This window comes from Leguminivora glycinivorella, chromosome 11 (assembly GCF_023078275.1).
Source record: "Leguminivora glycinivorella isolate SPB_JAAS2020 chromosome 11, LegGlyc_1.1, whole genome shotgun sequence".
Classification (NCBI taxonomy): domain Eukaryota; kingdom Metazoa; phylum Arthropoda; class Insecta; order Lepidoptera; family Tortricidae; genus Leguminivora; species Leguminivora glycinivorella.
In genome coordinates, this window is record NC_062981.1 from 24,093,317 (window position 1) to 24,118,838 (window position 25,522).

At 40.7% G+C, this 25,522-nt stretch overlaps 2 protein-coding genes across 2 annotated transcripts; both read left to right on the plus strand.

Annotated features, from left to right (window-relative positions):
- The first annotated feature begins 2,075 nt into the window (after positions 1 to 2,075).
- On the plus strand, positions 2,076 to 11,548 carry LOC125231449 (membrane-bound alkaline phosphatase-like). The gene is made up of 3 exons (XM_048136906.1): positions 2,076 to 2,241; positions 10,691 to 11,111; positions 11,201 to 11,548. Exons 2-3 carry the CDS (start codon positions 10,755 to 10,757, stop codon positions 11,396 to 11,398), a joined length of 555 nt encoding a protein of 184 aa, XP_047992863.1. The 5' UTR covers positions 2,076 to 2,241; positions 10,691 to 10,754; the 3' UTR covers positions 11,399 to 11,548.
- Positions 11,549 to 12,261: 713 nt separating this feature from the next.
- Positions 12,262 to 20,145, plus strand: LOC125231448 (membrane-bound alkaline phosphatase-like). The gene is made up of 6 exons (XM_048136905.1): positions 12,262 to 12,388; positions 17,026 to 17,446; positions 17,532 to 17,724; positions 17,917 to 18,089; positions 18,168 to 18,825; positions 19,043 to 20,145. The coding sequence occupies exons 2-6, from the start codon at positions 17,090 to 17,092 to the stop codon at positions 19,303 to 19,305; spliced, it is 1,644 nt and encodes a 547-aa protein (XP_047992862.1). The 5' UTR covers positions 12,262 to 12,388; positions 17,026 to 17,089; the 3' UTR covers positions 19,306 to 20,145.
- Positions 20,146 to 25,522: the final 5,377 nt, after the last annotated feature.

Below are 25,522 nucleotides of genomic sequence, written 5' to 3' on the forward strand. Positions count from 1 at the left end.
ACTTCCTTTGTGTGAGTAACTTTATTTAGGAAATTGGTCGGTTTGCCTTCAAAATGCGTATTTGCAAATGCGGCGGTAATGGACGTCGATTTCGATACCCGCGTTGATAGCCGCCGTTACCTTATATTCTTATGAGTATACATTATCACATCTAGTATGTATTGTGAAGCTACTGTAAGGATGTCTATCTTCTTAAAGCGTTCCTTCAGTGAGTCACGTGACGCCATGTTGTAGATAGATCGTATTGCCCTTTTCTGGAGAACGAAGATGGTTTGTATATCTGCTGCTTTTCCCCAGGCCAATATGCCGTAAGACATAACACTGTGAAAGTAACTGAAATAAACTAGGCGAGCTGTCTCCACATCAGTGAATTGCCTAATTCTCCTTACGGCATACGCAGCAGAACTCAACCTTTTTGCAAGGGCAGATATATGAGGACCCCATTGCAGATTGCAATCTAAAGTAAGGCCAAGAAAAAGCGTATTCTCGACAAGGTCCGGGTTTTCGCCGTTCAGCGTGATGATAGAGTCTGTCTTCCTTACATTGGGTAAAGAGTATTTAACACATTTCGTCTTCTTGGCATTAAGGAGCAGGTTATTTGCTGTAAACCATTCTAAGCACCTCTTTCAAAGTTTCATTCACATGGCTATAGTCACTCAGTTGCCTATCAACTTTGAAAATTAGTGAGGTATCATCAGCAAATTCGATACATCAGTCCCCACTGTTCCAAAATTGAATACATCAGTCCCCACTGTTCAGTTTACGTCACATCCTATGTTACAGAACCCCGAAGGCATACTAAACTAAACTAAGTAACTTTTATTTATTTATTCCGGAACACGGAGTAACATTAAATTTGGTACTTAGGTAACTAACTAAGCACCAGTGGCGGCTGGTGTAAATGTCTGCTAGGCAACACTGAGCAAAAAGAAAACCTACCATAATATTAAGTACTTTACTAGTAATCAATTTTAGGCAAGCCGGTGGGAATCGGCTTGTATGGACCAGCCGCTGCTGCTATGCTAAGCACATTTACCCAATACAAAAAAAAAAATACAAAATCATTTATTCAGCAAATAGGCCACGGGGGCACTTTTACATGTCAACATTACAGAGTATTCATTAAAGTTAAACAAATGAAATTAATAGAAATATTAACTAAAAATATTAATCATAAGCAAAGTAGCTATACACTGATATAGAAATAGCTATACAATAATGACTACGTTACATAGTTACTCGTATTTTGAATGAGTCTGCAACAACAGAAGTCACTCGACGATAATATCTGTCTGTTGTCATAACAGAGGTAAACGCCCGATTCTTGATAGCGATACGATACTAGATAATTTAAGGTTAATGATTACATAATTATATTTTATGAAATATTTACAATGTGTTAAAAGTCATTACCATATCAAATGCTTTTGTAAACTAAGAGTACTCAATAATCGTTAACCCACAACATAACTTCGTAGCGCATATTCAACGGTGCAAAAAGTAGCGAATACTATGATTAATCAACAAGTCAACTGCATAAATTCGTAAAAATAATCTGGAACGATAGAATATGTGTATCTGAGATACCTATTGCATTTGTTACATTAAAAAGGTGCATATTGCAACAAAGACTGACAAAGATAAATCTATAGCAAAAATGTATATAAAATAAGTCCTACAATTAATTGCTACTAAAATACTTATTGTACCTACTTATATCTGTCTGTACTGTTGCCGTGCAAGATTATAACATTGTTGTCTTGGTTTAACGTTTGTCCTCTCGTCCTCATCAGGTACTTACCATGCCAACGCTATTTTTTGCCAAGAAGACGCAAATGTTGCGTGCTACATAATTATTTTCGATGCTAAAGAAAATGCCAAATAAAAGCTTTCAATTAATGTAATTTAATTGCAGGTAATATTTAGAAAATCTATCACGGGTGATGATTAAAATATAATCGGGACTGTGTAATCAGTAATCAGCATAAATAATCGTGTAAGTATAATGATCGCAGATAGGCGTAATCCCCGTGTCCCGCGGAGTCTCGCGCCTGCGCGGCGCACGCGGCGCCCGGCTCGCTCGCTACGATAACCTCCTCGCGAGCCTGTCTTCCCGGCGCGGCGGTACCACACTCATCCCTCTACCCCGACATTAACCTTTATCCTTACGTCATCGTGAGGTGATTACTAATCACGCTATCGCACTGCTATCAAAAGTCCAAAGTCCAAAGTGTTTTATTTGTAAGTATATGTCAAACTAATTACAGTGGTGGTAAACAATATCATATATGTAGCACTATACTCTGCCTGATGGCGTACAAAAACTTCATTATGTCTTTACATACTAACATGCGAAATTGATTTTACGTAACTATATTCAACATAAATTGGGAAATTGAGTAATAATTAGTTATAATATAATTAACATTGAAATTCATATCAGGCCGTGGGCATTAAAAATTATGTAGCAAAAATTCAGAAATAGAATAAAAACAATTATCAATTAAAAATGTCAATAGTTTACGTTTAAATTCATTTATGGGTAACATTCTAAAACTAACAGGGAATTTGTTATAAATCTTACTAGCTAAGCAGAATACACTTTTGCGCATTAAGGCAGTTTTTGCGAAAACAGGAAATAGATTCTGAGGGTACCTGGAATCTCTAGTAAATACCTCGGAAACCGTCCTGAATAGTGTTGGGTTTGTTTTAATAAACATCATAATTTCAAAAATGTATAGGCACGGAAAAGTCAAAATATTTAATTCTTTAAAATGTGGCACACAGCTATCTGTTAATTAAGTGAAGCCCTCGAATTGCTTTCACACATTTCTTCTGCGCTATAAAGACGGCTTCTCTGTTGACCGAGTTACCCCAGTAAATGAGCCCATATCGTAAGGTAGAGCCAACGAAACTGTGATAAGCCATAAGCACAGCTTCCGTGCTAACTTGCTTCGAGAGTTTGTATAGAGCGAAAGCATATTTATTTAATTTTTTACAAACTGTCTCCGTATATGTATCAAAATCTTTACTCAATTAATTAACATTATCATATAGGTACTTATAAGATAACATGCCTATGATAGAAACTGAATGTACAGCTCAATGAAGGCTTTAAGTTATGTAAATTCATAGCAGTAGTGAATAAAACATTCCAATTGTAGGTGGTGGCGCGTAATGTCATGTTAACGATATTAATTTTGTGTAGAAAGTGACAGTCCCATATCCACAGTCCGTATTATCATTCGAACTTTCAAAAACATACAGAACACTTGTAGACATACAGTTGCGTCATCCAACATGAAACATGCAGGGAGTCAGTCGTCAAAAGCGTGCCACGCGCCTTATCTGACACATCAGTAGCTATACCTACTGCGATTATAAAAGTCGCATTATGACTAAGTAACCAGTGTCGCGAACTAATCAAATTATGTGCAATGAACGTAATCCTCTGTCCCGAGGTTGCCCGCGCGGTGCCGGGCTACAACACCCCCGCGGTCCCGGGCACCGGCCGGTCCATCTTGCTTATCTCTACCCTCACATTGACTCTTATATGTACATCACAAAGGATTATTCGACACGATAATATCTTTGCTGTGCCTATAATATAAAAATTATAATCGTATTAAGCCATGACGTAAAATGCCTAAGTACCTATTGAATCTATATTTAATCCACATGCTTATATTTTAACCGTGCGCTTTTGCGGTGCATTGTTAACCACGCATTTTCGACGCGTTGTTACTAAATAATTTTTTGGATAATTGTTAGATAGATAGATAGATAGATAAGAACTTTATTCATTCCCACAACATACATACACATACCTGTTCGACATACCTACGATGTACCGTGATGATCTTTCCAAACCGATTTTGGTAGCGTAATAATTCTCACCTTTCGAACGAATTCAAACCAACTCAACAACGATTCGTTTCAGCGTTTGGTCGCTTTCAGTCTAGAGGCGCGCATTGTTTTGCTTCTTATTGTATAAATATAATGTCGATCCCAATCGATAATTACATTACGTCTATTCATAGTACGGTAGAATTAATTAAAGGTCTAAGATTCTTGCCTAAATATTTACTATCATGAAAGACGGAACTCGCGAATTAGCATCGTCGTAACAGCGAGCCTCCAAGTCTTATCATTTCACCACATTATACAACGACAAGAACCTTGGCAAAGTGATAAGCGCAGCCAATCATGCTCCCTGATAAGAGTAATCCGCTCTGTCCCGAGGCTTCCCGCGCCTGCGCGGCGAGAGGCGCGCGCGCCGCCCGCGGGGACCACCGCGATAACGTCCCCGCGCTCCCGGACACCGGCCGGACCAACTTGCATCCCTCTACCCCGACATAGCGCTTATCTTTACGTCATAAGGGTTAACGAATCGATCGCTATCTCAGTGTCAATATTCAAAAATATAAGCGGATTACGTAGATTACCGGAGCGACATCGTGTGGCGAAATGATGAGCAGAAGTTTTGAGATAAGGCGCGGTTGCGCCGCCGGCGCCGCGCCGAGTGAACAGCGCGCGCCGCGGGCGTGATGACCGCTATCTACGATGTACCTGATTGTACCTATCACTTGCACCTAAAACTTGGACGGTCACCAGAAATAGTACGTTACACAACAAAGGCCGCAGAAATATCTGACACGAAGTTTTGAATTAAAACCGAAATAAATTACATATATGAAAGAAAAAGTGACCAAGTCCTCTGGTGCCTAAGGCTGGAATCGAACCAGCGTACTTTCCTATCGAACGAAGTTTTGAATTGAAACTCCAAAATTTGCACTACAGATAGAATTATAAGACCAACGGCCATCGGTTCTTCAATCTTTTATCTCTATTCGTAAGAGAAACTTATTTTTATATTTTTTTTAAACATGGTCTAAACACTTTTATCGAAATTTGATTCTAGTGAAGGGTGTTACATACATGAAATCGACGTTTGGATTTACCTTTGACTTTTCTAAAAATACAACAGAGATTTTGATTTTAAAGTACTTAAAACCAAACAAACAGTTTTTGACCCTAAAATTGTTCAACTTTAATGCCCAATATTTTACGGAAACAATGAGCTGTGAAGGAATTATGAGATACTAAATATTTAGTTATACATAACTTAAAAATGTTCGTCAGCTTTTCATTATTAATCGCAAAGGCAACCATTCAAGAAGGCAACAGATTAACTTTTGAGTTAATTTCATGAATTGTTGATGGGCGCTCTGATTCCTTCCGTTAATATTAAATGGAGTCCATCGTTTGTCACACTTTAAAGGAAGTGGAACGATTGTTTTATCCATACCGTAAACAATTACCGATAATCATTATACCACATCCATGTGTCTGAGGATTTTAGGTCGGTACCGTTAGGTACCATCATAATCAGGCTGGGAAAGATAGTAAAAACCAACAACCAATTTGAATATCACCTTTGGGTTGTTTAGGACTCTCGGGACGAAGCATGCTGCTGATTTGTATTTGTAGACTACGTATCGGACGGGTACCTTTCATGAAACCCGGATTACTACCGACGCAACGAGGAGTCTAATCTATCCCGAACTTTTGATCTAAAGCCTACCTTATAATGAATATCAGGCCTTCCGAAAACACCTTTTCTAAAGACTTGGGCGAGTTGAGAGCTTAGTTGACTACCGATCCGATTCTCACTTACACATACGTACTCGTTATAACATACATAGAATAGGCGATTCTCAAAAGGACACACATACAATCACGCCGCTCAAAGTTTCCACTCTTGCCGAAAAGGGGTACAATGTAAGCATTAGTCTCACTCTTAGCAATTAAGAGGTCAAAAGAAAACAAAATGTTTTTGTGATATTCCAGCCAGCACATCGCCTACATCACAATTGAACCCATATCCCATGGTTGATTCGTACGACACTCACGGGAGGAAAAGGGATAGGTACTTAGTGAAATTCTTAACCCGTCACCATACTTCAACATACAAACAACAACAGTATAACACAGTTATTCCACATACGTCAAATATTAAACCTAGATAGGATATGGATCGGATCAGTGTCATATATATCATACTTGTTTTTGCCAGCGGCTTCGCTAGCGTTAGAAAGAGACAAAAAGTAGCCTATGTCACTCTCCATCACCACCTAAAAAATCACGTCAATTCGTCGCTTCGTTTTGCCGTGAAACACGGACAAACAAACAGACACACACACACTTTCCCATTTATAATAGTTGTTTATTTATTTATTTGTTTACCTATTTATTCAACCAACTTACATTTACAGCATAGTGCTAAACATGAAAGTTATAGGTCATACTATCAATAATTAAAATTAATACAAATTCATATTTAAAACCGGCCAAGAGCGTGTCGGGCCACGCTCAGTGTAGGGTTCCGTAGTTTTCCGCATTTTTCTCAAAAACTACTAAACCTATCAAGTTCAAAATAATTTTCCTAGAAAGTCTTTATAAAGTTCTACTTTTGTAATTTTTTTCATATTTTTTAAACGTATGGTTCAAAAGTTAGAGGGGGGGGGACGCACTTTTTTTTCCTTTAGGAGCGATTATTTCCGAAAATATTAATATTATCAAAAAACGATCTTAGTAAACCCTTATTCATTTTTAAATACCTATCCAACAATATATCACACGTTGGGGTTGGAATGAAAAAAAAAATCCGCCCCCACTTTACATGTAGGGGGGGTACCCTAATAAAACATTTTTTTTTCATTTTTTATTTTTGCACTTTGTTGGCATGATTGACATACATATTGGTACCAAATTTCAGCTTTCTGGTACTTACGGTTACTGAGATTATCCGCGGACGGACGGACGGACGGACGGACGGACGGACGGACGGACGGACGGACAGACAGACATGGCGAAACTATAAGGGTTCCTAGTTGACTACGGAACCCTAAAAATTAAAATCAAGATTAAAATGAATAGTATGCAATAATTCGATGTTTTACATATTAAGTATGGAAGTATGGATGTGTGACTACTTAGTGACATCTTTCTCAAATGTTTGAAGCATTGCACGAAAACCTAACTTATATGTATAAACAACACATTTTAAAACACCGCATTAACTGGCCCGGAAGTTTCGAGTTAATCGAACGCATGTAAACACAGGTGATGACTAATCAAAGCAAAGTTGTCTGTCTTTTTCCTGGACTCTAATCATACAACTTCGTAGGCTTTGACAATCGTAGTCGAGGTTCGTAGAGCTACGAGCCGCGCGCAGGCTGCGTAGCAACTAGCGCGGCTACGAATAATGCCTTCGACGTGCTACAGAAGCTACGCGCGCTACGAATTAGTAACACATAGCAGCGACTCTTCCCGCTTCTCGCTTCCATCATGGCTTTCAATGAGGTGCAAATAAAAAAAATCGTGATTTTCCTGAAGACATTGCCTTTGACTTTAATACATACACAAATATGAAACTTTCAATCTTGGGTCAAAACTCTAAAGTTGCTTTAATGACTCCAGAGCCGACAGACGGTTGATGCTTACATCTAAAGTATTTTTCTATTATGAATGGGTTCATATTCGGCATTATAAAACTTAATAATTACTTGTTTAAAACTTTTCTACTTCGCCCAAAGGTTGCCCGCTGCAAACTTTGCTAGGGCACTAAGTTCGTCATCTTACAACTAATAGAGATCCAATAAGTAACTTGCCTTACAAAGTGTCAGTAATCCAGTAAGCTCACAACAAACTTTCCACCAAGCTCACTTCACTTCGCCGCGAACGTTCGCGAGTGTGGCAAGTTCGGCGCGAGTGGCGACGTGCGGCCGCCGCGCGAGCCGTCCGGGACTGCCCGGGAGCGGGAGCGACCCGGGGCGCGCGCCCCCTGCGCCTCTACCCGGGGGCGGGGGGGAGCACTGCCCCCATTCCGCAGCCTCCGCGCTGATTCTATTGCAAGTTTTTATCAATCCATGTCGCTGCACGACAACTTGCACCCTTATCGTGCAATTATTGTTTACACTAAACTTGACTTTTGTTTCCGTCTAGAGCCAGCATGCAGTTAAGGAATCTACCTAGTTTTTTTTTTTATATGAAAAGGACTGACATTATTTCGGAAATAGATAAATACCTTTAGTCCATACATTATACGAAAATGTTATGCAAATTGTCCTAGTTGCTAACACCATGAAGAATTAATACATATTAACTATGGTTGATTCACCCCTGTCCTCTTTGCTGTCACGTGGTCATCAAAACCTTTTTGCTTTATAGGTTTATAGATATTTAGAGGTTATTAAGAAATAAAAGATTTTATAAATGTCCAACTACTCGTATTATTGAACTGCAGCTTTATTTTCAGAATTTGGGCCCCCCAATTAGCGAAAGTTGTTAACAAAAATTAACTCGATGTCAGTTTTGTGACGACAATTAGGCATAAAATCTGTCTAAAAATGTATTTTTTTCACATTCTGAATGTAGATTATCGCTTAAAGTTTATGTAATTAACATAAAAAACAATATTTTTTATTGAAATGTCATGCTTAATTATCGTCACAAAACTGACAGTGAGTTAATTTTTGTTAACAACTTACGCTAATTGGGGTGTTCCAAAACCTAAAAATGCCCTAACACAAAAACAATATTTTAGCTAGCTATATACTTGCCAAGTTTCGTGCTTTCTACGACTAAATACAAAATACAAAATCATTTATTCAGCAAATAGGCCACGGGGGCACTTTTACATGTCAACATTACAGAGTATTCATTAAAGTTAAACAAATGAAATTAATATATAGAAATATTAACTAAAAATATTACTAGGACTGTACTTCAAGTTAAGGGGGAGGACTATAGACATATTTATTAAATTAAAAAAGTTTCAAGCAGTCACGGCTATCAGAGCAATGGTCCAGCGACCTTGACCGCGGCGGCGGCTCGTGCTCGCCGCCTGACGGAGCCGTGGCCCACACCCCTTTTTACTAGGCTCACGCCTTACATAATCCTAACGATAGCAATTATCATGCTACCAAGATAAGGTCAGTGCGGGCAAGACCGGCATAGTTTATTTGAAATAAAGTTTGAGTGGATAAAACTCTATAATTAATGAAGTCTGGCGTAATGCGCATGGTCCTATGAGATAGCAAATACTATATTTTACAAAGATTTTATAATATTTTGGTGAAATAAGGTACTTTTAAGTCATAAAAATCACATTTTATAAGGCTCGGCGGGTTGACCGTCCTCCCGCGATGAGTACAGAAAGACCGTCTAGTGCTTGTTGTCGCGTAATTTCATATGAGACTAGGTTCCAAAATCATGATCATTGTTATTTTACGTAATAACAGGGCAGAATGTGCTAGATAATTAATAAAATAATGTTAAAATATTGAACATATAAGCATTTTTCTATTTATAAGGCAAGACCGGCATAAGTCCCGTAGATGGGGTTCATAACCTTTTCTTTTCAGGTCCAGATATTGCATAATACTGTTTTTCCAACGAACACCTGCGATACAATTTAGTCACGATATTACAGGCTCATATAAATCCAACTACTTATCTGTTTTTGAAACTTTTTTATTAAAAAAAGGTAATAGGATATTAAGATACGTGAATTGGTTTGGTAACATTTCTTAGCAATGCTTGGTTTTTCTATAGTTACTACCAGAGTTACCACTTACCTGAGCTACCACCCCCGAAAACCTATCGACGACACCCATAACGACTTTTTGTCAAAGTGACAGCCAGCAATGTCAATTAACGGTCGGGTAGCCGTAAAATAGTCGGTCAAAAGTGTCAAAACCGTTTTAAAGGGTACCCATACGGTCCCTGTTGGGTAATGCTGATTATAAAATTAATGACCAACTGGAAACCCTACTCTCTTTTGAAATATTTGTCGCCGCATGTTGCACAATCTTAATATACTTAAACAAATATAATAGAAAACGGTTAGAGCTTACGATAATTCTACCAACTTAAATATGATGATGAATAATGCAGTCTAAGCTTACTTCTGTTCACCTCTTATCATTCTTCACAACCATGTGAATACTTTCGAATTATTTTAGTAACACCATACGAATCATTATCAAAACTGTATTTCGAAGTTAAAATCAAAAACGGTACAACTATCATAAGCCAAAAACGTACCTATATATTGATATTGTTTACACTCGACTTATTTCCAATAAAGCCTAAAAAAAGTTGGCAACTCCTTGTTTATCATACGAGTATGCCGGTCTTGCCTTTCTCTTTTATGCGACTTTCTGACTAGGCACAATTTCTGAGTTACATATTTCAGAACATAAAACTAGAAATTGAGCGCGTTTTGAGTAGAATAATAGTACTAGGCAGAAATAATGGTTATTAAATGACTGCGTTACATACATGATATACAAATATTCCGACTGCTTCTATTTTATTTTATTTTTTTGCGGAGCCATGTTGAACTCGATGTTCGAGTTCGAAACGAGAAACAAGTTTATTGTTAATTAGTGTTCGTCCTAGGGATATGTATTGAATACCAATGGATTAAGGATGAAAAACTGCTATACCTCCAGATGTGTGAGAAGCGTAGATATATAAACAAAAAAGTTATAGTCAATAGACGGTCTTTCCGGGTAGGCGGTCTTCCCCACACTGACCTTAACACTAAATATACTTAACTAGGTATCCCTCAGTCGTAGTGATTAGATACAAAGCTGGCAATTTAAGCAATACATTTCGTCAGGAAAAGCAGTCTCAAAGTTGCCGCTGGTGTGTGTGTATTTTCCACCTCGCCGACCACTCTCACGATGCTCGCCTCGCTGCTAGTGCTGTCGCTGGCGCTGCTGGTGCCTGCGCACGCCGACCGCTACCACCCGGAGCGCGCCGCCACCGTCACCGCCGCCGTCGCCGCCACCGCCGCCATGCCGGACGAGGCCGAGCGCAGCGCCGACTACTGGTACTCGGAGGCGTTCGCCGCCGTCGACGAGCGGTTGTCGAATCACATTTACGACGACGTGGCTAAGAACGTGGTGATGTTCCTGGGTGACGGGCTCTCGGTGGCGACACTGGCGCCGGCGCGCACGTTGCGCGGCCAGCTCGCCGGCCGCACCGGTGAGGAGGAGCGCCTGGCTTTCGAGCGCTTTCCTGTTACTGGACTCGCCAAGGTTACTTATTCGAACTCACACTGTTGTATATTTTTAGGGCATAATATGTGTATTCTAACAACACTATCTTCACACTGTTTTGTCGTCAGACCTACTGCCTCGACGCGCAAATCCCCGACTCGGCATGCACGGCGACGGCTTACCTGTGCGGCGCGAAGGGGAACCGCGGCACGCTCGGCGTGAGCGGCGCCGTGCCGCGCTGGGACTGCCCCGCCTCCGCGGACCCCGCCGCGCATCTCGAGTCCATCGCCATATCATCGACATTAGATTCACTAATGGCTCAATGACAATGAGATTTAACCTATAAATAAATTACCTACTGTGAATAAATAAAGTTGAAATTTTGCAATCGGTTTCGATATCTCGCTGTCTGGATTCAGGTATCGTAACATCAGCGCGCGTCACGCACGCGTCCCCGGCCGGCGCGTACGCGCGCAGCGCCAACCGCGACTGGGAGAACGACGGCCAGGTGCGCGCTGCCGGCTACGACCCAGCGCTCTGCGCCGACATCGCCGACCAGCTCATCAACTCGTATCCTGGGAACCAGTTTAAAGTGAGTCCCGCTAATACTGATCGATTTTATCTAGGTAATTTCAGAAATGCTAAATACATTTTTAACTTTTTAGGTAATCCTGGGTGGCGGACGACGCGAGTTCCGCCCGATTACAACCAGGGACGAGGAGAAGGATTTGGGTCGCCGCTGGGACGGACGAGATCTGATCGAGGAGTGGCGCGCGCAGCGCGAACGGGCCGGGGACTCGCACGCGTACGCCTGGAACCGCACCCAGCTGCTCGACGCCATCGCCAGCCCGCCCGACTACCTGTTGGGACTGTTTGAAACCACACACTTACGATATGAAAAGGAAGTGCCAGAGGAAAACCTGGATGAACCCACCCTAGCTGAACTCACGGAGGCCGTGTCCTTTCTAAAAACCCTCGCGGGTTCTTCTTGTTCGTGGAAGGCGGGCGCATCGACCACGCGCACCACGACACGCGGCCGGCGCCGGCGCTGCACGAGACGCTCGCGCTCGACGACGCGGTGGCGCGCGCCGACGCGCTGCTGCCGCGCGCCAGCTCGCTGCTCGTGCTCACGGCCGATCACTCACACGTCATGGCGTACAACGGCTACTCGCGCCGCGGCAACGACATCCTCGGCGTGTCCGACGACCGAGGCGACGACGAAGTGCCCTACATGACGCTCTCCTACACCAACGGGCCCGGCTACCGTCCTCACATCGACGGCAAGCGCGCCGACGTCACCAGTGACCATACCTTCCGTAAGTTGCATTGAAGTTATCATTATATATCATATATTCATTGTATCATCATATATCTTCCGTAAGTTGCATAGAATATAATTTTATTTGAGAAATAAAGTTCTTAAACCTGAGATCTGTCAAATACTAAATATAGGTAGGTCTACAAAAAAGGCAACACAAATGTTATTTGCTACTCTCTGAATGATTCTTAGTTTGGTTAGTAATTAGTCTGGTGTGGTGTTGCAGAAGCGTTGCGATGGCGCACGCACGCGGACGTGCCGCTGGCGTCGGAGACGCACGGCGTGGCGCGTGGAAAGTGCCCGTTTTTTGGCTGTTTAGCGTGCAAGAAGTTGTATTTTACGAACTAGTGCGTAAAAAGTATATACGTTCCATTTTACGACTACTTACCGAGCTGTTTTCATATCAGTCGTTTACTAAGACAGAATAAAACTATAAACATACTATTAAGTGATTAATATTTAAAACGTTAATATTTCATATGTAATTGTTTACTTTTAGTCATACTAAACATAATTTATAAAATGGTTTATACTTTGAAAAATCTGTCATAATGAGTCGTGTAAACAGAACATGATTGGAACGAAACGCGTCTTCTACTGTCAAAGTAGAGGCGTCTACCATGTTTTAACTTAATGCACGTTCAAAAAACCTCAATAAGTTACGCGATTTGTCATAATTATTTTACGTTATTTGCAATACGTCGGGACATAAATGGATCGATTAAATTAAAATGTAGTTGTACATTAAACAATCGTCCCAAATCGTAAATGTTTATGTTTTTATGGCACCCAATGAAATAAATTATGTTAGATGAATAGCAAACTCGAAAATATGCACGCAAGTTTAAAAGCTTCAAAAATACGCCTTTGAATTGTCAAATAATCCGTCAATGTCCATGGGAAAATTGATAGTTCGGATTGTTTTATTTCGTTGTAAGTAGTAGTGTTTTTTCGCAACTGTATTAAAAAACGTAGTTCGTTTTCGTTACACGTGCGAGAATGTCATTCTTCACTCGTCCCGAGATTTGCCACGAGCGGCACAAAATATTATTTTCGGACTCGTCCGGGGAAAAAATTCGATTTACACCAAATGTCCGGGTTTTTTTTTAATCTTTGTCCGGGTTTGGCGAAATGTGAGATGGCAGCCCTAATCTTGTGTTTAATTTAAACACAAGATTAGAGCATGTCAAAGGGCGATCGAAAGAAAAGTTTTAAATATTGGACTTATTGACAAAATGCGACACAAGAATATACGAGAAAAAAACAAAATAATCGATGCCCTCGAGCATTCATTAAAACTCAAATGGCAATGGGCAGGTCACGTCGCGAGGATGCCAGATGACAAATGGGCAAAGCGACTTACCATTTGGAAAGGCCCGTTTGGCAAACGTGGATCAGGGTGGCCCCGCGCTCGCTGGGCAGACGACATTGAGGCAGTGTCGAGCAACTGGCTCACAGAGGCACAAGACCGAGAACGGTGGAAGAGGTTGGAGGAGGCCTATACCCGGAAGGGGTCATAACCACTAATACACTTATATTTAAATTTAGTTTATAAGGAAAATTTTGTAAAGTGTTTATGGAATAATAAGGCTTTTTATTCTTATGTTATTTATTTTACTAAAGTTGCGCACTATCGCAACCACAAGTGAACAACACTATCGTATGTATAACTTATATACTAACATAATCAGTACCATTGAAATATAAAATGAAACCACGAAATGAAAGCGACGAAACGCCCAGAGGACACAAAGTATTTCTGTACAAATTTACGCCTCGCGTGGCATTATTTTACAATTGAATACATCGATGTCAAATTCTTTAGATGACACATTTAATTTGCGACTTGCACGCGGTAAGGAACTATTTTGCCTGTATTTGGAAGATGCATTTTTTATCTGTATTGGAGGATACTTACTTATACTTTCGAACGAGTTAGAACGAGTAGAGACATTAAATAAATAAATAAATATTGGGGACACCTTAGGCCGGCAACAGACAGTTTTAAAAATTCATAATCTTAAAAAAAAATTGTATGCAAACTGACAGTTCAAACTGACACTGACAGATCTGTCAGTGTCAGTTTGCATACAAATCTTTTCTAAGATTATGAATTTTTAAGACTGTCTGTTGCCGGCCTTACACAGATCAACTTAGTCCCAAACTAAGCAAAGCTTGTACTATGGATGCTAAGCGACGATATGCATACTTAAATAGATATATGCACAATAATATACATAGAAAACATCCATGACTCAGGAACAAATATCTGTGCTCATCACACAAATAAATGCCCTTACCGGGATTCGAACCCCGGACCGCGGCTGAGCAAATAGGGTCACTACCGACTGAGCCAGACCGGTCGTTGAAAATTATAGTCTATCACTACCAGTAGTAACACTTAAAATAATAAATAAATAAATAAATAAATAAATAAATATAATAGGACATTCTTACACAGATTGGCTGAGGCCCACGGTAAGCTCAAGAAGGCTTGTGTTGTGGGTACTCAGACAACGATATAATATAATATATAAATACTTATATACATAGAAAACATCCATGACTCAGGAACAAATATCTGTGCTCATCACATAAATAAATGCCCTTACCGGGATTCGAACCCGGGACCGCGGCGCAGCAGGCAGGGTCACTACCGACTGCGCCAGACCGGTCGTCGACTTAAAAGATGTTGTATATCACTTGTATCGGCTATTTCCCGACGTTTATGTAAAGAGATAAGGTGGTTTTGCTTATTATTAAGATAGTTGGAGGGCCTGTATGGATCCTTTGAACTTAAAGCAAAGGTGTTTAATACATTTTTGCAGAATACGTTAAATTTTGTCAGTATTGTACTCGTAGCAAGGGTTTCAGACCAGAGATGCGTATTCCAACTTACTTCTAACAAAGGAACAATAAAGTACTTTGAGCGTCTTGGCTTGAGTAAAATTGATAGAATCGTGCATTATAAAACCTACTCTATAAGCGCCATGAATAATATAGTTAATATGACTGTCAAAAATAAGCTTAGAATGGTGTATAACACCTAGGTCTCTCATAGATGGTACTTTCTTAAGAGTTTTACGCTTCAAGGTAAGTAAGGTTCAAGGTAAGATAAGTAGTTAAGGTAAGATAAGTAGTCAAGGTAATAATAAAATCTTTTATTTCGGACAAACAGGGTATCCATAGAAAGTTAGTAAACATGCCTAATCTTAATCTAGTGTTAGTATTCACAATATATCTAAACTTATGTGTACTAATTTATAATATTATTCCTATATTTCATATACCGCTACACTTTTAATCTGCTTGGTCCAGTAGTGGAAGATCGGACAGTCGAACCTATCAGCGATTTCTTTTAAAATGCTGTTGGGACTACATCTCACACGACTTAGCAATGACACTATGTTTTTTCTTAACATTTCCTGAAAACTATCCGTGCGAGCTGCCACAAACATACCCGATGCAGAGCATCTTCTAGGCAGTCCCATCAGCATTCTAAAAGCATTGTTGAACTGCACCCGCGGGGCATTGTAGGCTCGTTTCGTGTACTTGATCCACAGGCTGCTCGTGTACAAGGATTAACAATAGGATTTAAATAGTGTAATTTTTACATCACTTGAGCAACGAGCAAACCTGCGTGTAATCATGTTACTCCGAACCGCCAACGCCCTGCGTTCCCTTTCAATGTCCAAGTCATCCTTGAAGTCGCTCGTGAGGACGTGCCCCAGGTATTTTACTTTATCCACAACTTTTAATGGGCTAGAGTTCAACAGAATAGGTGGCACATAGTAAGGCTTAATGTTACCCGCTCTAAAAACTAACACCTCACTCTTTTTCGTATTGTACTCCAGACCATGTATCAAAGCATAGGTTTCGCAGTGGACAAGCAGCTTCTCCAGCGCACTGACAGACGGTACGAGCAACACCATGTCATCGGCATAACTTAGGCTGTTGACACAAGTACCACCCACATAACACCCAGCATGCATGCTGCTCAGCCCATCTATCAGCTTGTTAATATATAGAACTTATCTTTAAGAAAACTTTCTATAAGTATGTCATCTGCGAAACATAGGAGCTTAGAAGAGACATTTTGTCAATATTGTTGATAAAGATATTAAAAAGCAGAGTAATGACCCTTGCGGTACTCCACTCGGTACAGTGACTAACCCTGATATATTATTATTAACGACTACGGCTTGAATCCTGTTTTCGACTGGGATGTAAACCAGCGCAGCAAATCTCCATTTTATTCCGATGTCATTCAGCTTTGATATTAATAAACCATGGTCAATTCGATCGAAACATTTGCTGTAGTCCGTGTATATAACATCAACTTGGGACCCACTATCCAAAACATTAGTAACATAATCTTTTAGAAGAATTAAGAACAAAGTAAAATGGCTGGACTATAGAGGACTGGGTCGAGCGGCCTTGACCGCGGCGGCGGCTCGTGCTCGCCGCCTGACGGAGCCGTGGTCCACACCCCTTTTTACTAGGCTCACGCCTTACATAATCCTAACGATACCGACTATCATGCTAATAAGATAACACTAAATAGGTATAATTATGTATTCCACAGTCGTAGTGATTAGATACAAAGCTGGCAATTTAAGCCATACATTTCGTCAGGAAAAGCAGTCTCAAAGTTGCCGCTGGTGTGTGTGTATTTTCCACCTCGCCGACCACTCTCACGATGCTCGCCTCGCTGCTAGTGCTGTCGCTGGCGCTGCTGGTGCCTGCGCACGCCGACCGCTACCACCCGGAGCGCGCCGCCACCGTCACCGCCGCCGTCGCCGCCACCGCCGCCATGCCGGACGAGGCCGAGCGCAGCGCCGACTACTGGTACTCGGAGGCGTTCGCCGCCGTCGACGAGCGGTTGTCGAATCACATTTACGACGACGTGGCTAAGAACGTGGTGATGTTCCTGGGCGACGGGCTCTCGGTGGCGACACTGGCGCCGGCGCGCACGCTACGCGGCCAGCTCGCCGGCCGCACCGGTGAGGAGGAGCGCCTGGCTTTCGAGCGCTTTCCTGTTACTGGACTCGCCAAGGTTACTTTTTTATTTTATTTAATTATTATTGACTCACACTGTTAAAACAGTAAACAACACTATATTCACACTGTTTTGTCGTCAGACCTACTGCCTCGACGCGCAAATCCCTGACTCGGCGTGCACGGCGACGGCGTACCTGTGCGGCGTGAAGGTGAACCGCGGCACGCTCGGCGTGAGCGGCGCCGTGCCGCGCTGGGACTGTGGTGCCTCCACGGACTCCGCCACGCATCTCGAGTCCATCGCTGCGTGGGCGCTCGCCGACGGTCGCAGCGCCGGTTAGCACACCATTGCTGTATACCTACCCTACCAGAATCGATGTTGAATTTACTTCATCAACGACATAAGATATACTAATGGTCCAATGACGATTAGATTTGGCCCATAAATACAGTATTGCTGTTAATAAATTAATTAATTTTGGGATTTTGTCGTTGGTTTCGCTGTCTCAATATCTGGTCTGGATGCAGGTATCGTAACGTCGACGCGCATCACGCACGCGTCCCCGGCCGGCGCGTACGCGCGCAGCGCCAACCGCGGCTGGGAGAACGACGCCCAGGTGCGCGCCGCCGGGCACGACCCCGCACTCTGCCCCGACATCGCCGACCAACTGATCAACTCGTATCCTGGGAACCGGTTCAAAGTGAGTTCCGCTAAACCTGCTCGATTTTATTAATCTAGGTAATTTCAGAAATGTTAAATACATTTTTTAACTTTTTAGGTAATCCTGGGTGGCGGACGACGCGAGTTTCGCCCGAACACGACCATGGACGAGGAGAATGATTTGGGTCGCCGCTCGGACGGACGAGATCTGATCGAGGAGTGGCTCGCGCAGCGCGAACGGGCCGGGGACTCGCACGCGTACGCCTGGAACCGCACCCAGCTGCTCGACGCCTTCGCCAGCCCGCCCGACTACCTGTTGGGACTGTTTGAAGCCACACACTTACGATATGAAGAGGAAGTGCGAGAGGGAAACCTGGATGAACCCACCCTAGCTGAACTCACGGAGGCCGCTATTCGTGTCCTTTCTAAAAACCCTCGCGGGTTCTTCTTGTTCGTGGAAGGCGGGCGCATCGACCACGCGCACCACGAGACGCGGCCGGCGCTGGCGCTGCACGAGACGCTCGCGCTCGACGACGCGGTGGCGCGCGCCGACGCGCTGCTGCCGCGCGCCAGCTCACTGCTCGTGCTCACGGCCGACCACTCGCACGTCATGGCGTACAACGGCTACTCGCGCCGCGGCAACGACATCCTCGGCGTGTCCGACTACCGAGGCGACGACGAAGTGCCCTACATGACGCTCTCCTACACCAACGGGCCCGGCTACCGTCCTCACATCGACGGCAAGCGCGCCGACGTCACCAGTGACCATACCTTCCGTAAGTTGCATTGAAGTTATCATCATATATCATATATTCATATATCTTCCGTAAGTTGCATTGAATATAATTTTCTTTGAGAAATAAAGTTCTTAAACCTGAGATCTGTCAAATACTAAATATAGGTAAGTCTACAAAAAAGGCAACACAAATGTTATTTGCTACTCTCTGAATGATTCTTAGTTTGGTTAGTAATTAGTGTGGTGTGGTGTTGCAGAAGCGTTGCGATGGCGCACGCACGCGGACGTGCCGCTGGAGTCGGAGACGCACGGCGGGGAAGACGTGGCGGTGTTCGCGCGCGGGCCGGCGCAGGCGCTGTTCACGGGGCTGTACGAGCAGAGCCAGCTGCCGCACCTCATGGCGCACGCGGCGTGCCTGGGCCCGGCCGCGGCGCGCCGCGCGCTCTGCAGCCACTCCGCCGCGCTCGACGCTTCTGTCATAGCGATATTACTCTCCGTACTCGCCGCGATATACCATTAGCTTTCAACATTGTGATATTTTTAAGTAGATAAAAGTTTAAATTATTTCCTAACTTGTACTTTTAAAACCACTGCTCAAGAAGATTGTAATGTTTAATGGTTGAGCAGAAAATGAGGGCAAATCAAATAGATGTGTGTATACATACGTAGCAACTATTTAATGGAACGAATCAACGAAAAATAGCAAGGCTAGAAGCATCATTATAATCCATGGGCTACCTTTCTCCTTAATCTTCAGGTAGTGGCGTACAAATCTTGAAGGTAAATTACCAAATTAAGAGATCTGGAATTGAATTTAAATAAGGTGGAATTAATCGATACGTATTTTTAATAAAATGTTTTGCATAATATGCAATTGCGTAATATAAAATTATAATTTGTATGTATTTCCCATCACGGAACAATGGTATTCCGGACCTTTGGGAGGCGTGCGCGGGGCCGAAGCCAACGCGTAGAGGCCCTTTCGACACTTTAATGAAATGTTGTAACGTAGCAGATTTTTTTGATAGTCGTAATTAAATATTTTGGATAAATTTAATTTTTGAATGAAATACTTTCTTCTCGTTCATTGCATTATCTGTTGCACTTCAAATGCACATATTTATGTTTAATCTGTTGTAGGGTTGCCATACAACAAGTATTATTCGAAATTGTAGGTATTTTGGCTGTCATTCCAGAAAAACTTTGTATTATTTTGATATATTCATATTCATATTCATATATTCATATTATTTATTCACAATATTTGCAATATTACATGTCATTTTTACATTCAGTAGTAGAGTTAGATTGTAGTGTGACAGGCCACACTCACACTACTACTCCTAACCATGCTATATAAGTTGACGCACACTGTATTCTTATGCTCAATAAACCTATATCTCATACAAGTGAATTGTCCTTTAGTCCCCACATCACATGGCGACCCTGCCGGTGCGGCCTCGCGCTGCACTGGCGGCGCGCGCGCCGGTCAGAAGATGAAAATTAGTTATTCATAAATTATTGGACAATTATTGTGATAAAGTACAGTGAAATTCAGTGGACACAATTAAAACTGCAACAACTGGACAATTTAACCTAAATACCTACATTAAACTGTGGTGATTAAATATAATTATAAGTTAAAATAACTGACTATGACACACTCAAAACTTAAACAAACTTTGCGCAATCCAGTTTTACTACGAAATAATATTTCTTTGGCAGTGAGGTATACAAACTACGAGTATGTGTCAGGACAAATAAAACAGCCAGTGAATGTAAAAGTGCATTAAGCGAAAATGGACTAAATGAAACAACAATTGGGACTTAGAACTTTTGTGATGATGGTAGCTGCTGGGAGTTGTTCGTGTCGCTGGGAAAGGCCTCGGTCTGAGATTGCTGGTGTCCTTGGCCCTAGTTCGTGCACCTGACTCCAGGTGGAAGGACCAGAAGCTATTCCAGTGGAGTGGTACATTCGGAGTATAAAGGACAGTTTAGTGTGATAAGGTTGTATTTAGTTTCTTATAGTGTTTTATATGGAAAATTAAAAACATTTTTTTAGTTTAACGCTAATGCGTCCCTCCTTATTGAGTGATAATTAAAATAGTGAGTGTCATCGAGGAATATTTACAAGAAAAAAATTTATTGTGGTAGTTATTCAGGTAAAAAGTATTATGTTACTTGAACTTGGCTGGACACGCTACCGCGCTACCGCGTGTCTAGATTTTTGAAGAAAAGTAAGCTTTTGTATGTCTACATAGAAAATATTAGTGAGAGGTAAAAACTCTATTATGGTTAAATGTACCTATATGATGTCATTTTATTTTTAAATATAGCTATTTTGTTTTGATTTCAGATATATTTGGTAATCCGGTTTCATTTCGATGTTACACCATGTTTGTTTAAAAAGTATCCCAAATACATTGCGCAAGTTCCTTACAAGTAATTTCATCAGAAACTTAGTCACGCTGCCACCATGATTGGTAGGTATGCGCTGTCTGTAATTACGGCTCAAATCTCAGTAAACATTTGTATCATTATGCACCTGTTTAGATTACAATGTAAATTTTGCAATCACATTTCTTATTAAAAGACCGACAGTTGCCACTTTTAACCCTATAATATTTACTTAGGCTACCTATTAAGTACATTATTGATTAGTTTAAATAATGATAATTAAGATTGATTTAATTTTAACGATACGAGTATTATTTTATTAAGAATGACAAATATTTGATATAACGGATTTGAGATTTTTTTACTAAGAGAACAGGATTTTATGAATTGAAATATAAAAAAAAAAACAAACGTACAGTATTTTGAATAACAAAAATGAAAATTGAAGAGAACTATGTATAATTTAATTTCGGTATATGTAGAAATTGGTTGTTTGTTTTAAAGTTGAATTTTATGGATAGTGGTTTTGTGTTTCAAATTGTGTGTTATACTCGTATAATATGAGAAAATATTATAGAGAAAGACAATTTAATTTTGACAATGTTGGATTTTGAATGGAAGCATTAATTTATGGAGAATGGAGTTGTATGGCATAGATGGTGCGATAGCAGTGGTTGGGCAAGCTGAAGCAGATAAGTTTTTCAAAGAACGATAAGCCTGATCAACTTAGAGTTGTTGAAATTCTTGTGTGTTAAAGCTTTCACGGTGTTGAGTTATATGTTAGGGTTGTGAATGTTTTTTTTTTGTGAATGCGAAAGGAATATAGTGAATATAAATAAATATGCCTATCGCATCAACGATGGCCCGAGAGGCAGTGTTGTGCGATTAGGTTAGCAAGGGTACGCCAGGATACAAGGCAGGCACGGAATCCTTGGCCGTCTGACCATGATTTGGTCGAGTATCAATCGTGGGGACGCCTTGGACACATGGAAGGTTTTGTTGTAAGGATGTGTGTTAAAAGAACTGCCTGTATGTGTAAAAAAATGAATGTGTGCGCGCTTAAAATAAATTTACTTGTATCCTGAGCTAATAAATAAATGTATAATGTACGGTCGGCCGACCAAGTAAATGCGTTGTGTACCCTTGCCAAGTATTGCACGCTTTAGATGCACAATTAAATAAAATGTTATGTTATGATATCATAAATGAGACGTCTATTGAGTGAATGTAATACTTGCAAGTATATATGTGGTGCTAGTAAAACAGAAATAACGTATTGCAATACCGACCTAAAATGACAAATAAACGTATTGTATTCACGTATACACTACGTATGCTACGTAATTCAATATGATGTTTTGTGCCTTTTGTAAGGATATATTAAATATATTTTATCTATATTTTCATATTATTTTAATCATTATTTTGAATTTTAGCTATAATTTTGAAACTGAATTGGTTAAGGTTTTTTTACATTATCAACGTGTTTTGAATTTAAGTTCCATTTCGTTTTCGCAACGCGCAGAATTTATTTTTAGTTTATGCGTAATTACCATCCTTGTAATGTTATTTTTTCTGTTAATTTTCTGATAAGTAATATGTACAACTGTACGTGCGAGTTGCCTTTGTATTCTAGGTTAGTTCAACTGTGGGAATATAAACGTGTTTACTTTAGATTATCATCAATATTATCTTATTTCACTAGTGAATTGATGCTTATGCCTTTTGAGAATGTCCATGAACTACATTTATAGATACTTATGATTTTTTATTGCGTTTTATGTTAAATGTTTTAAATGGCATTTTTCTGTCTTTTCATTAATAAGATCGATACTAGAATTACAGTAAAAAAAAAAGATTAATTTCAACCGATAATTAATCTTTTTTTTCCATGAGGAGGAGATGTAGTGTGACAGGCCACACTCACACTACTACTCCTAACCATGCTATATAAGTTGACGCACACTGTATTCTTATGCTCAATAAACCTATATCTCATACAAGTGAGTTGTCCTTTAGTCCCCACATCACAAGATTCAGTAATTATATAATTATACATTCGTACAGGGAATTACAATAAAGTAAGATAAAAATAATTGTTGTCACTTAACTATAGCTTAACACTGAGAAATTCATCATAGCTGTAGAATGTGTGCTCGAGGAGCCAAGACTTCAGCCTAGTCTTGAAAGATTGGAGTGACTGTGCCGAGGTCACTGTCTCCGGCAATCTATTGTAGACAGTTGGACCCATTATGTGGGTTACCTTATTGGATCTCGCTAGTCTACGTTTTACAAGGAGGAGTTGATTAGGGTGCCGTAGCGTGGGGGCTATAGGCTATAGTTTAAGTATTGATTTTTGGAAAATATAATATTTTAGAAACATGATAACAAATGTTATCATAGGTTTTTTAAGGCTGTTCTGGAATGACATTTGTTAGGTTTTGTTTACTTCAAGGTCTGATACAGAAACTGGAGTAATTTTCATTTAATTAATTAGAGTATTTTATTGTTCATTCGTTTGCCACCCGGCTTTTGTTTTGGGTCCTTTAAATTCGAGATCATTCAGTGCGGCGTTCTTTCTGTGACGAGATCCTCTTGAATAGTGATCGGACGGCCGTATAAGGGCCTGGAGCCCGGCATGCCACGTGCTGCCGTGGCCATTAATTAAATGAAAATTACTCCAGTTTCTGTATCAGACCTTGAAGTAAACAAAACCTAACAAATGTCATTCCAGAACAGCCTTAAAAAACCTTATCCTTATCTTTTTTGTTATCATGTTTCTAAAATATTATATTTTCCAAAAATCAATACTTAAACTACATCAAAATAATACAAAGTTTTTCTGGAATGACAGCCAAAATACCTACAATTTCGAATAATACTTGTTGTATGGCAACCCTACAACAGATAAACATAAATATGTGCATTTGAAGTGCAACAGATAATGCAATGAACGAGAAGAAAGTGTTTCATTCAAAAATTAAATTTATCCAAAATATTTAATTACGACTATCAAAAAAAATCTGCTACGTTACAATGTAAGGGGTACACCGAGCGGATGTTGCCCTTACCCGTATCATGGGACACACGCAAAGGCAACACCCGCCAGGGTGTAAGGACTATTTGAGAGTTAATGGAATCTAAAATGAACTGGTCTATTTTGATGAAAGTGATGGACTAAATACTGGGCTATGGATAAAAAACCGGACACCTGCCTAATAAAACGGTATCCAATTTTATTTCCGGCAGACGGTGACTCGTCCCCACAAGATGGGCCCCCACAAAAAGCGACATCCAAGATGGCTCAAGGGCAACACCGGTGTGAGAACTCAAGGGTGTCGAGAGGTGTACACCGCTTTCTGCCCAGTGGCTGTTAAGCCACTGTACCAACTTCGCGTCTTATGCAAATTTTCACTTCCACCCCTGGGGCATGTAGCCCTAACGACTCCACTCTGGACGGCCAGCCAAGGCAAGCCAGAGGTAGAGAGTACTGTCCCACCCACCCGCCTTACGGGTAACAGAACTCCCCAGGAGCACTCGGGTACGTGGGGTCGCTGTTCCCCAACAGCTCGCCACAAGCTGCCCTGCGTTGACTGATTGCACTGGTAAAACCAATGGGCGATGGGGTCGTCACATCCCTACGCCATTCACATCCCTACCCCAATAATTATTATTATAATTTCCTGTTGAAATGTAAAAAAACCTGCCATAAATTACCAATAATTGGAAGGAACACGTGTTGGAAGTAAAATCTTTTGTTATGTCTTTATATGCATAATAAAATAATTTTTATAAAAAAGACTATATTTAATACATTTATTAGCAAACAAACACACAATAATACAATCAAAACACCATTCAATCAACACTTACATAAATTAATTATGAATACTTGTAAAATATTCATTAACACTATAATAGAAACACAAAATCTGTTAGCCAAGCATACAATTTCTTCTTAAAGCCTCCATTGGTAACTTCTTTGAATCATAAAGAAGATGATTAAAAACTTTGACACCCATTGCCGTGACACTATTGTTGTAAGTTGCTGATTTATGTTTTTATCCAATCCATACTTGGCTTGTAGCCTGGCTTTAACAAATATGGAAACGTCGCTAATATACCTACAGGCACGGCAAAGCTTACAATTTTAGATTTTTAAAAAGTGGCCTACTCTTTGTCTTAATCCGTATATAGATCTAAGACATCGCTTCTGACGCCTAAACACAGTATCCCTGTATCCCCGTTAATAACAATATGTATCTTAATAGCTGTGTCATCTTCGCATTGTTCGAATTGGGTCGCTTGGTCACTAACGCAACGATACCTGCAGCCGCCGT